Consider the following 13,957-nt stretch of genomic DNA (forward strand, 5'->3'; position numbering starts at 1 on the left):
GAATGACAATCAAATAAGATTCATGTAAGACATACAGATATAAGGGACATTTTTTAGGATGTGAATTTATGTACACCATCTTTTGGTAAAGATTCAGAGAGACTGGTCACTTTGCCAAGTGGCATCTTATATAAACTACATACTTAGATTAAATTTTCTTGCCCCCTTGCAGAATTGCTCTCCCTGGGTTGTGTTTTAAAATTATGATCTCAGCTTTTAGTAAAGATCTGTACAAAAATATCCTTATGAAATCTGTCTGTTGTAGGGATGCTGTTGCTATCATGCTTGCTAATTTGACATATGACAGTGTCCTCCATATGACAGTGTCCTCCATATGACAGTGTCCTCCATATGACAGTGTTCTCCATATGACAGTGTCCTCCATATGACAGTGTCCTCCATATGACAGTGTCCTCCTTTTATTTATTTATTTTGGTAGGGTTAAAGCCTAGAAAACATTTTGTTTCCTTGAAGAACTGGTCTGTTTTCTCCTTATTGATAATGAGAGCTATGTAAATAATCTCACTGCCCTTTTCTCTTGCGCTGCCAGGAAGTTCATGATGAAATATACAGCCTATTATGTATACTGTTGGAAACTTTGGTTGACTTCTCTATGTCTTGTTCTCTTTACCTCTAGTAAACATATTATAATGTATATTTACCCAGGCCCTTATGTCTTAATGTTTACTATTTTGTTATACAAGTTTCCCATAAACCCCCTTGGATCCCTTGAGACATAACAAGGAGGGCACCAAGCAAGTAATAGAAAAATTAATAAAGCTTCTGGTAAGAGGAAGACTGAGTCCCTCTCCCCCCCCCCCCATACACACACTTCTCTCACAGGGCACAAAACCTTGAACAAATGTTTGACTCTTGGTTCCTTCATGGTCAACCCATCTGTTGCAGGCATATGAGCAGAACATGTATGGTAACAAATACCAGTGGATCATTCCAGGCTGGTATGAGCCTTCCTGGTGGGAGCAGGTGCATATAGAAGCCAACTCATCCCGTTGTCTCCGGAAGAATCTGCTTACTGCCATGGAGGGCTACATCGGTGTGGACTTTGAACCCCTGAGCTCCAAGCAGATCAAGACCATCTCAGGAAAGGTCAGTACCTTGGTCTGTCTATCTCAGCCTCCAGGCCCATCTTCTTTCATCATCCTGTCTGATTATGTTGGCAAAAAGTGCCCAGATCTTGTTCTGGCTTTTGCTGTGTGCCTTTGAGCAAATCACTTGACCTCTCTGAGCTTCACTTATCCATTAAATTGGGATAGCCAACACTCTAGGAAATGCCCCTCTAGGAAATTGTGGGAATCAAATGAGGTAAGGGTGTTTTGTAAGCTCGTAACACAGTGAACATATAAGGGGTAGAGTCATGACTTTTATAGTACCAACTATAAGCATTGCCTCTCAGGCTCTACTATGGTTTCATCCTGTAACCCTCAGACCTCAAATGTCATTTCTGTCTCACTGATGCTTCTGTCAACCCAGAGAAGAAAGCCCTCCTCAAGTAGACTTGGGGAAACATGTACTGTAGACCAGCCAGACTAGTTTGAACCCCAGTTTTGCCATTTACCAGCTGTGGGACCTTGAGCTTCAGTTCTCCAAGCCATTGTTTCCTCTTCTGTATAATGGTGGTAAAAATACCCTCCTCTGGGGTTAAAAGGAGGACTGATGGCTACCATGGCTCCTGGTACCTCAGTACTGTCACAACTGGGAGGAGGACCTCGGCAGGATGTGTAAGTCCTTGGGGCCACCACATGTTCTCACTAGGGGTTACTAACCCCTGCCCTGCTTATCCAGTAGGGCTGTGAGAGAGCCACGCAACATGGCATATGGAAAAGTATTTCAAACGTACATACACTGTTCTCTATCAGTGTGAGTGTTAGCAAGAATCAGGTGATGGCAGCCTGGCTGAAGATGGCACATCCATTTCTCAATTTTAACTACCAGCCCAAATTCAGTATAGCGGTGCACATACTTCTATTCATATATACATACTTCTTTTCATATATATATACATACTTCTATTCATATATACATATGCATTATTTTTATCCATTATTTAATCTCAATTGGAGCCAACTCAACAAGAATGATGTATTGATTTTTCAAAAGGTGGCAAATCATTAGGACACATTTTGTAAACAACTCTTTAGACCATGCTGGCATCTGAGAGATCCCAGAAAAACACTGGTTAGAAAAGGTTGAAAGAAATATTTTTATACCAAAATCAATGAGTATATGAAAAGGTTTTGAGATGCTGAATAATGAGTAGAAACAACTCATTATATTTCAGTAAGTGTTATGATTAGAAATGTCAAAGTTTGCAGTTTATTAGAAGATCCTTGGTCCAGGGATACCCTATACTGTAATCTAAAAATAGCATAAAATTTTAGGAAAACACAAAAACTAAGGGAAAAAATTTCATGCAAGAAGACAGTATAATAATTAAACAGAGAGACTTATAGAATACCAAAGACATGAGTGATTACATAAGAGAACTGTGAAGCTAAGTGGGGATGAGGGCCACGAGAAGGACCTCAAATGTCATTCTAAGGAGTATGGATGTGACCCAGGGCGGGCAAGTCATGCACGGATGTGATCTGTGCACAGGAATGCTTTTTGGGAAGATCATTTTTTTTGCAGTGTTTTTTTGGAAGAAACGTTTTCACTTTATAACAACACAATCTCCTAGGTCACTGACTTTCATTTTTAATTTTTGATTTTTTTGCCGGTGGGGGGGCAGCTAGTGAGGAGGCTGAGCTAACCCCTATTGTCGTGCCCATGAATGGGACACCTTGTGCTATTCCTGGAGCTGTACCCCAACAGCGTGGGTGACCTCCTCGTGGGCCTCCCAGGATGCAGCAACACCATTGGAGCAGAGGCAGGCTCCAGGCTCGAGCAGCTTCCAGCATTTCAGCAGACGGGTCCCTGTCCCCACAGTCTTTGAGGGAAGAGGCAGCCTCTCTTACATTACCCCGATGTTGTAAGACGATGGAAGCTACCCGGGGACATCTGTAGCCTTTTCACCTCTTGCACTCAGAGGGCCTCAGGTCCTAGAGATCCTAGAGATCCTAGAGATCATTTAGACCAGACGCCTCTCAGACTCTCAGGTCCTACCAGTAGCACAGGACTCACTACTTCTCACTTACTTACCCCCACTGATCGCCCTGGGCCCACATAGGTCCTCTGGGTAGTGACCTTGTCCAAACTAAACAACCCATCCCTCCAGTTGTAACTCACAGGCCCACTGCTGGGACTAAGGGCAAAATCTAAGGGGGTGCCAAAAACCTCACTCATCAAGATGAAAAAATATTTTCATGCAATATTTTTAATATTCAAAATTAATGCAAAACAAGTCCATGATGAACAAAATATCAAAATTTTAAATAAAAACAAGGTCATCAGGACTGGGATTAGGGTGAGCAAGGTGACGTGAGTCACACAATTACAGGATCAGATCTTGTCTTTATTTATAAATTACCTATTCAAGTCTTTTACTCAGATTCTCTGCCTCTTTGTCATTGGTTTGTAAAAATTTGCTTTATACTCTGGACATTAATTCTTGGATGGTTATATGTATTACTTATATCTTCTCATATTCTGTACCTTATCTTTTCATTCTTAATGAAGTATTTTGATGAACAGAAATTCTTAATTCTAATGCCGTTCAGTTTATTAGTCTTCCTTATGATTAGTATATTTGTGTCCTGTTTAAGCATCTTTGCCCACCCAAGCTCATGAAGATATTTTCCTATCTTGTCTTTTAGAAGTTATGCTTTACCTTTCACATTTAGATATAGAACCCACATGGAATTGATTTTATGTATGGTCTGAGGTAAGATTAAGATTAATTTTTTCAAGATGGATAACCAATTGATTTGGGACCACTTATTGAAAAGTTCATTATCTTCCCCATTCCCTATGCTACAGTGTCACCTTTGTCATAAATTAAATGGCTGTATATAGTGTGGATCTGCTTCTAGACTTTCTAGTTTCTTCCATTGGTCTATTTGCCTACCCCTTAATCAATACCACACTGTCTTAATAATTAAAGCTTTATCATAAGAACTGATAACTGGTAGTGTAAGCCTTTCATCTTTGTTCTTCTTCTTTAATATTTTTTAAAAAATTTTCTTAGCCCAGATGTCATTTTCAATTTAGATCTACTCACATCTTTACATTTTTCTATTACTTTTCATTTCTCGCTGCATTTCTGTTCTGTTTATGATAATTTTCCTGCTTCCCGAATAACTCCTCTTAGTCTTTCTTTTACTGTGGGTTTGCTAGAGACAAATTCTCTCCATTTTCGGTTGTCTGAAAATGTCTTTCTTTCACCTTGAATTTTGAGAGATACATTAATGAGGTATAACATTCTAGATGACCTATTATTTTCTTTCAGTACTTTAGGATGTCATTTCATTGTCTTCTGGCTTCCATTGTTTCTATTAGGTCAGCTGTCAGACTTATCCTTGTTCTTTTTAGGATAATGCATACTTTTCCCCCTTCTAACTCCTTTTGAGATTTTATCTTTGTTTTGGGCTTCAGCAGTTTTACAATGCTATGCTGAAGTGAGGTTTTCTTTGGATTTATTTTGAATAGACTTCACAGAACTTTATAGAAACTTCATGAATCTGTGGATTGATATGTGTTTGGGGAAAATTCTATTATACTACCCCTTTCAGTATTACTTTTGCCTGTTTTCTCTTTCCTCACATTCCAGGGTACCAATTATACATACGTTATACATTTTCAACATATTTCATATATCTCTTATGTTAATTTTTTATTTTCTATCCTTTTCTCCTCTCTGTGCTTCAGTCTGAATATTTACTACTAAGGTTTCTTCCAGTTTACTAACCTACTTTCTACTGTGTCTAATAAGCTGCTTCATCCATCTGTTGAGTTCTTAATTTCAGTTATTGTATTTTTTATTTTTAGAATTTCCATTTTATTCTTTTTTCTTTCATTGGTTCCAGTTCTTTGGTGATATGCTGTATCTTTTAATTTATGTTTTTGAGCATATAAACCTTGCTATTTTAAAGTCCATGTCTAATACTTCAAGATTTGGATCACCTGTGGGTCTGTTTCTATTGCTTATTTTACTTCTTTACCTACCTCCCTCCCTCTCTCTCTCCTTTCCTTCCTCCTTCCTCCTTTCCTTCCTCCCCTCCTTCCTTTCTTCCTTCCTTTCATCCTTCTTTCCTTCTTTATCTTTTTAAAAAATTATGTGATCCTATCTCCTTGTATACCTGGCAAATTTGATTAATCAACTTGGATATGAAAAGCTATAGAGGCTATGGGTGGTGTTATCTTTTTCCAGAGAAGATTTGTTTCTCATCAAGCAGGCAGCTAGAATAGGGGCAGATTATCTTAATACAATCAACAATTTAAATGATTCCAGGCTTGATTTCAGTTTTTGTAAGGTCTGGTCTATTTTGGTTCGTCTTTATTCCTGGTCTCAACTGAAATCTTGGGGTGTTTACTGGCCCTGGATCCCAACTCTTGTCTTCCTGATATAATGAGACTCCAAACACTTCTGTTTATTTGTTTAGCCCCCCAGCAACCACTTTTTGCTTGGCTTCTCACCCTCTTGCTTTATTTATTCAGCTTACTTATCACCAAATATGTCAAGTGCAAATGACAGTTTAAATACTGGGTTCACTTTTTTTGTGGTTCCTTTTCCTCTGAGACCTTGACCTAAAAGACTTTGCTGCTCTTATAGCCCTGGACTACAGTTTTTGTCTTCCTCTCGCCATGGAACTGCTGAAAGCTCTTATCCAATGCTTCCTGTTCCTGCAACTAACTAGCCTTTCAAATCAGCAAATGCCTCAAGGGGAAACAGCAAAGAATGTTGGACTCTTTTCAAAGTATTTTTCTTCCCTCCAGAATCTTGGCTCCTCGAGTCCTGGATGTCCTGGTTGCTTTCTGGTGCCTTTGAATAACCCTTTTTATATTTTATTCTGCTTTCCTGAATGCTTTTCATGAGAGCTTTGGTCTGATATAAGCTATTTCATCATAGTCAGCATGGAGGTCTGAACTGAGATTATTTGGCTTAAAAGTTGGGGGGGGGGGAACAGTCCATTGGGGATGGGGTAAGCATGCCACTGTCTTCAGCTCTTTGAGGCACTGTTGTGCGTGAGAGGGAGCAGATATGTTTATTGTGGCTCCACAGGAAGACATAGCATGCTGAATACAAGTTACAGGGAGATAGATGTAAACTCTGCATCCGGAGGCATAGTCCCATAGACATCAGGCATTCCTTCAGTGGATGGCTCTGCCTGAAGAGAGAGTGAGCTTCCCAACACTACAGAAGGCTCAGAAGGAGCTCAGCCAACACCTGGAAGTTGCTATTTAAAAGATCCAATCAGATTGTAGGAGGGGCTTCATCAGTGGTGACTGATTTATGTATTCTTGAAATCTTAGAAGATTTTTTAAAATATGGATGTAGACTAAATATCCCCTAGTGTACCTTCCACGTGAAACCCTGTGATTCCAGCATCTCACAAGGAATTCTAGGGTGAAGCTCTGCCAGCTTTACTGCTGCAGGGGTGGCAGTTGGAGATGTGGAAAGGGGTGTGTCCTTCTTCTCCTTTTCTATTCAGTCCATGAGGCCTCTCTCTCTCTCTCTCTCTCTCTCTCTCTCTCTCAGAAAACAGGACTCCACTTGGTTCTGTTGGGATGACAGGCCCATAAGGTTTAGTCACATTATGGGTTAGCAAGCTTGTGTGGGCTAGCCTGGGAACCTAACCACTATTTATAACATAGTTTCTGTGGGAAAATATGTTCCCAATTCCAACAACTGCCTTTCAAAAATATGCTGGAGCACAACCTGTCAGTAATTGGGATGATCTATATAAAGTTATTTTCTCAGAAACTTTTAGCATCTCATAAACTTGACCTCAGATAATGAGTAATTATCAGCTTTCCGTGTCAGCTTTACAAAGGAAGGAAGAAGTTCTTCTGCCCCCAAATAATTGGAGGCCTGCTTTAAGAACAACTATTACTTTTGCTCAGACAGTTATTTCTTCCTGCTGTCATTGTTTTGCCCAAGGGAGATTGGTTGCTGGCTTCACCTGGGAAGTGATGAATGGCCTGGGATATAAGGAGGTAGCAAAAACTTCAACTCGGTTCTTGCAAGGACAGTGAGAATGCGGTCACCTTTCAAGGTTTAGCTATCCCTGTGTCCCATTCGCAGGACTCTGCCCCCAGAAATGAGGTAAACAGTCATATTTCCAGTGTTCTCCATCCCCCTCTGGCCCCTTATCCTACATAAAATGAAGAACAGTTTTGGAGATGGAAAAGATATGGATTTACAAGTACACGTGTAAAACGGATATGTAGGGGTTTGTGTTGGCCCCAAGGCCAAATTGAATAAACAATATGATCTCGGCCCCACTAGTATCCCCACAAAAAATAACCCCCATACACTATATCAACGAAGTTTAAAAATGGCACTCCTTTACCTCCTAGTGAGATCACACCTCAGGTCTGGATCCCTGCTTTAACAGGGTCGCAGAAACCTTGAAGGACGCGTCAGTGGCATATTCTGGATGGGAAAGAGGTCTAGAAATGTCATCTGAATGCAATCCTTGAGTTGAACACACAGGACTCAAAGGCAGACACCAGCAGCCCTCAGATGGCTCTGCTATGCATCAGAAAAAGCTCCCCGAGCAAAATCCAGGAAGAGAGAAGTCACAGGGGCCACACTTCTTTTATGCCTAGAGCAATTAATTAAAGAAATACACGTTTAAATAATTTTTAGTACTTTTAAAATAGCTAATAGATGAATTAACCAGAAATAAACCCACATTGCCTTTAAAAATCAAAGAAAAATATAGCCAAATAGTAAAAGATGGAAAAATTACAAAGATGCATTAAAATGAAACATTAAAAGGTGTGACTCACGTCCTGGACCTTTACTCTTATCAGCAGTGGCTGGTATTTGTGGTCACCTGCCATGTGCTGGACAGTGGCCTGGGTCCTTTGCACGCTTCATTGTATGGAACCCTCATGGCCACCCAACAAGGAAGGACTTGGGGAGATAGGTCCCAAGCCCAGGTCACAGTTAACAAACCAGAGAGCTGGGGCTGGAGGGCAGGATGGCCTGCTTCCTTATCATGGTGCCAGGCTCTTGCCTCTATGCCTAAGAGGGAACTTCTAGGTCCCTTGGTCCAACTCCTCATTTTTTTGGATGGAAAAACTGGGGCATAGAAAAGGTCTCTGTAGGTAATGTTTCGGGTTCTGGCGATACCTGAGTGATCAAGACAGATAGCATCCCTGACCCCACGGAGCTTAATTCTAGTTGTGGGGGAAAGAGTTGGGACAACAGACAATAAGCAAGTAAACACGGAAGTAAGAAAATAGCAAGATATGAAATATACAATAAAGAAGATAGAACCAGTGGACAGAGAACACAGGGGGCGAGGGGATTTTAGAAGAGGTGGGTCAGGGAAGCTGTCGCTGAGAAATGACAAGGGCTGACATTTGAATGCCAAGAATATTATGCAAAGATCTGGGGCAGAAGCTTTCTGGCAGAGGAAACAGCTAGTGCAGAAGCCCGGAGGTGAGAACAAACTTGACGTGATCGAAGGCCCCAAAAGGTTTAAGGAAAAGAGAGAGCCTCCTAATGGACCGTTTCATGCTCCCCCAGGAGGTGGAAAATGGTGAAGGATGATTGCAGACAGCCAGCCCACGGGGATGTTCGGTGGGTAGGGGTGTGATGAATGGTGAGAAGGGGCTGAGCTGGGCTGGAGATTGCTGTCTCCTTGAAGAACCTTTGGTTTGAAGAGAGTTTCTGCTGTGTATTTTGATTGATGAACAGAATGTGATGGCTGGACGTGATGCATTTCTGAAGAAAACTGTAAACAGGGATAAAACCTGAGTCATTCAACAGGAGCCGAAATAAAAAAGGAGCTAGATCTGTTGCTGGGACACCAGCATTCACATTCGGTCAGGCAGAATTCCTCTCCTGCATGGTCCACGGTGGGAGGGTCTTGGCCGTCCCCAGGCTCCTGCGTGAGTGACCCCACTCAGCTAAGGGCAAGAGACTCAGTCTCCAGCCACAGGACTCCCAGCCTTAGATGGCTCAGCGATACCACCCTCCTATATACTAGACATGGCCCCAAACAACTTGAGGTGGTTTTCAAAAAGCGATGATGCCCTCAAAAGTAAAAAATGAGAAAAGTAGCAGGGATGGAATGGGACCAGTCTAGCTATACACATGTGCACACACACACAAACACAAGCTGTGTGACCTTGAGCAAATCTCTGGACCTCTCTGTGTCTCCAGCTGTGAGGGGTGTGGGGGAGAGTCATGTATAAGTGCATCTAAGGACCCTTCCCAGTGTAAACTGACACTGAACTGATGGTTGCTACTTGTGATTTGTCCCCAAAGAGGGTTTTTCCAAAGACTGAGCTATGAGCTCTGATGACATTTCTAGCAGAGGTCAGAAGAGAAAAGGCCATAGAGGGCTGAGGCTAATGGGCTCCCCGGGGCATTCATTTGGACGTGTAATCCTCAGGGACTAAAATAAAAAGGCACTTTCAGCATTTTGTGACCAAATCAGAATGTTAATATCACCAATGAAACTTTTTATGAAATTCAGTTCAATGGGAGAAAAAAATTCTTCGTTAAAAAATGCTGCTATATTATGGAAGAGGAAAGAGGAGGGGATATGATGTCGGGTCAGAACAGCCCTTACACCTGGGCACCTGGGACCTGCCCTAGGCCCATGTTCTATGAGGGCCTCATTCAGACCCAGTGGGCTCAGAATCCACAGGCCACTGGGACATGCCCACCCACAGCCTGCACCTCGCTCCCTCTGAGACCAGGGCCTGAATACCCTGCCCAAATGTCAGGTGCTGCTTCCCAGGCCCGGGGAGCCTCTTGTCTGGGTCAGTCCTCTTGAGGGTGATCTGTATCTCAGTGGTCAGGGGCTGCTGATGCTGGAAGATGGAGGCGGTGTGGGCTGAGCTTGGCTGGGCCGCAGGGCAAGACCAGCTCCCCCTGTGCTGCTGTGTCCATCCTGAAGCTCTGAGGCACCCCAGAATTCTGAATTCAAACTTGGCCTTTCAGATCATTAGAAAGATATATTTATTATGGTGGGGAGATAGAAAATACTTTACTGAACAGTTTATTGGCTTGTCTATAACTTACATCTTTAGACATATGGTATGTGGGCCTCCACTAGTACTCTAGCTCCAAGCCCTGCAAATATCAAGGGGAGCCCTTGTTAGGGTGCATTATCCCGTTACCCTTACCTTGCCAGACAGGCAGGGTTCAAATCTCAGCCTGGCCACTCACTACCTCTGGTGCCCTAGACAAGTCAACCTTCCTGAATCAGTTTCCTCACCTATAAAGTGGGGGTGAGAATAGTACCCACCAGGTGAGGTTTCTGTGCGATTTAAATGAGATAATGCATCTTATCTCATTTAGAGCCTAGGCATTTGGAGAGTCTCAGCTCTCCACACTGTCACCTGATGTCCCCGCCGGTTGTAACGTGGTGTCCTCCGACCCCTGGTTTTCCAGACCCCGCAGCAGTATGAAAGAGAGTACAACAACAAGCGGTCGGGCGTGGGGCCCAGCAAGTTCCACGGGTACGCCTACGATGGCATCTGGGTCATCGCCAAGACGCTGCAGCGGGCCATGGAGACGCTGCACGCCAGCAGCCGGCACCAGCGGATCCAGGACTTCAACTACACAGACCGCACGCTGGGCAGGATCATCCTCAACGCCATGAACGAGACCAACTTCTTCGGGGTCACGGTCAGTCCCCCAGGCTCTGTTTCCTTAGTGCCCCTTAGAGACGCACCCGGCAAGACGGGCTGTGTCACACACCCTGTGACGTTGGGCCCATTCTCTCAGATTGTTGAAGTAATGTCCTGCGGGCCACAGGATTTCAGGGCTGCTGAAACGGGAGGTGGAGTGGTGCTCTCTGACGCGCTGGGAAAATGCGTCTCTATAACTCATGGATTCGAAAGGCTATAGTGAGTTGACTGCACACAGAGCAGGTGGAATTCACCAGATGGTGAGGTGCGGTGGGCAGCAGAAGCTCTAGACCCAAAGGCAGAGTCCAGTCCTGGACCTTCACTTTCACGTCTTTAAACGTGGAGTTTTCATAATACCTGCCTTGTGGGATAGTTATGAAGATTAGCCATTACAAAGTAAAAACTGCTATTTGTTGAATGAGCAACTTGCTCTGAGCCTCAAGTTTCTCATCTGGGAAGTGGGGATAATAGACATCTTGCATGGAAGTTGGGGAAATTAGCAATGATAATAATGGCTAGTATTTCTTGAATGCTTATTATGTGCTAAATACTGTGCTAAGCACTTTATGTAGATACGACTCAATAATGTAGGTCCAATGCTAAGCACTCAATAAATGCTAGCTATTGTTATGGTTAAAATGGTCTCATTGCATCCATGTGCCATCCATAGGAAGTAGGTACTATTATTATCCCCATTAGAGGTAAGGAGCCTGGAGCTCAGAGCATTTAAGTAGTGCAGCTCATCAGAGGTAGAGCTGGGATTTCAATTGGGTCTGGCTCTTAATTGCTGCATTATACTACCTTCTCATAATGGACATAAGTGGTAGTTATTTGTGTCTTATGATGATGTATTTGTCATTAACTCTGCTCCCAGGAAATACGAAAAATTTGTCTAAAGTATGATTTGAAATGCTAAAGTATCTTGTGTTTTAAAGAGTCATTTACAGAATCAGTCTTTCTTAGGGTGTGAAGAGGGGTAGCTAAGATGGCTTGATTGGTGCATTTCTTATTAAATGTTCATATTCCTTTGTGCATACGCTCAAGCTTGCACTGTTGGTCTGGTGGGGCAGGTGTGAGTACCTGTGCAGGTACTGGGGGTGTAGACAATGGTGTGGGCACCGAGGTGAGTAAGATGGGCTCCCTATCCTGGAGGCCGTGGTGCAGATGCAGGAGCCAGACCCGAATGCAAACGAGAACAGGAGGTGTTCAGCACCATGGGAGAAAAACAACTGTGTGAGCCCAAAGGGGTTTCTGTGACCTTTGGTGAAAGTGTCAGGGAAGGCGTTTGAAAGAGGCAGCATGTGAGCTGTGCCTCAGACATGCAGAGAGGAGGTTGGCAGTCTGGGAAGACGGAGTGTGGTGAGCAAGAGAGAAACGCATGCCTGTGTGCAGACAGTATTGAAAAGGAGGATGATGAGGCTGAGAAGGTATCCACTATAGCCCAATTCTGAAGGGACAAGCTAAGGAGACTGGCCTTTCTCTTAAAAGCCAAGGGTTCTCAAAGTGTGCTTTGGCCAGCACTAGTAACCCCCGGGAGCTGGTTAGAAATGCAAGTTCTCCAGCCCCACCCCAGACCCACTGAATCAGCATCTCCAGGGCCCAGCAGGCTGTGGTTTAACAAATCCTTTAGGTGATTCTAATGCTCACTGGAGCTTGAGAACCAGCAAAGTGGGCGTTATAGCACAGCCGACATTCGGACTGGAACATTTAACAGCTTCCCTCAGAAGAGTGGTTTAAAAAAAGCTTTTTTTATCCTCAGAACCTCTTGTTATGAAATCTCACATGGTGACTGGTATATCATACGGATGATAGAGGAGCTTCTCCTTTGAACAGAGGACCAGCCATCTGTCCAGGTCCTTCTTCCTACAGCCCCTCGTCACCCGTCCCCACAGCCCCAGGACCCCTTCCTCCGAAAGTCTCCACAGAGCACCAAAGACCTCGGAGAGCCTTTCTCTTCGTGGTACCGATCCAGACTGAGACTTAGAGAGGGGTGGGATTCGTCTGGGGTCCCACCAGTAACACTGCAGCACAGCTGTCTCAACACGTGGGTACAGTCGTCCAGGTTTTCCTTTCACGCTTTGCTTCTTGTTTAGTAGAATGAATTCCTAATCCCCCAAGTTGAAATGGCTGGATAGAGAGCTACAGAATCTAGGAGGCATTTTGCTGTGTCTCATAATCCGAGACCTCGGCATTTTGCCTGATGTGTCTTAGTTGGTGATGATTTATAATGACTTCTCCGTGCTCCTTTTCACCTAAGCCATCATTCATAATCCCTACTTGATGAGCAATTAGATGAGACTGAATCGCTTTACACGGCTGGAAGATGAGTTTCTTTTTAATGGGAAATTCCTTGACACATATTTATGCCTGCCTTGGCTTGTGACTCGTAATTAAGCACATGTCAGAACGGAAAACGGTCTTAAAGATGCTTAGATTTGACCCGCTCGTGTTGCAGATGAATTATCTGATGTATGGACAGGGAGGTTTCAAAGTCTCACAGAAAGACCGTTGATTCAGCACAGCAAGAGAGCTCAGGTTGCCCCACCACCCTCAGCGTCCGTCTGTCTTCTCCTCCTCTTTGCACACGTCCCCCTTTAGCTGAGAAAGAGACTGCAACAGAGAAACAGTTCTTCACTTTCCCCCCCTTTCTCCTTATCCCCTTTGTCACCTATTAACAGGTGCGTGTCTCTGGATTGTAGACAGGTTTCGTTAAAATTCTTTTGATCAGAGAAAAAAAGGACGCTTTCTGACAAAATAAAAAGTGTTTTCTGTGGTCCAAGGAGACCACAGAAGGCCAAGTTCAGCCATAAATAAAGAATTAGAAAGGAACAGGGAAGGTGGACATAAATGGAAGCATTTCCTTGTTGCTGAAGGGTTTTCATTACACAGCACACACAGTATCCATTTTTCCACTCTCAGGCAGACATTTTATTCTGGGTCACCCTCATTCAACATGTTTACTATACGGAAAATCATTTAAACACATTAAATTAATTATATCCGTGACTCAATTTCAATTGATTCAGTATGCACACTCTCAGCTGGGAGCTGGGCCTGTGGCTCCTGTCTGGCATGCTGAAGAAGAGATTTCTTCCACACATCCCAGCCTGTGAATCTGGCTTAGTTTGGGGCTCAACTCTGTTTTATCTTCTTAAGGCGCTCTCCCCCTGGCTACCATTCTCAG

At 43.5% G+C, this 13,957-nt stretch overlaps 1 protein-coding gene across 1 annotated transcript in view; it reads left to right on the forward strand.

Moving 5' to 3' along the window:
* The window catches only part of GABBR2 (gamma-aminobutyric acid type B receptor subunit 2), a 337,234-nt gene that overhangs the window by 199,815 nt on the left and 123,462 nt on the right, over positions 1-13,957 (forward strand). Inside the window, exons 6-7 of the mRNA XM_088793317.1 lie at positions 907-1,107; positions 10,535-10,771. Coding sequence (XP_088649443.1) covers positions 907-1,107; positions 10,535-10,771 — 438 coding nt within the window. The remainder of the gene's footprint in view (positions 1-906; positions 1,108-10,534; positions 10,772-13,957) is intronic.

The sequence above is a fragment of the Rhinolophus sinicus genome, chromosome 16 (genome assembly GCF_057876585.1).
Source record: "Rhinolophus sinicus isolate RSI-liver-muscle chromosome 16, RSI-T2T, whole genome shotgun sequence".
NCBI classification, from domain to species: domain Eukaryota; kingdom Metazoa; phylum Chordata; class Mammalia; order Chiroptera; family Rhinolophidae; genus Rhinolophus; species Rhinolophus sinicus.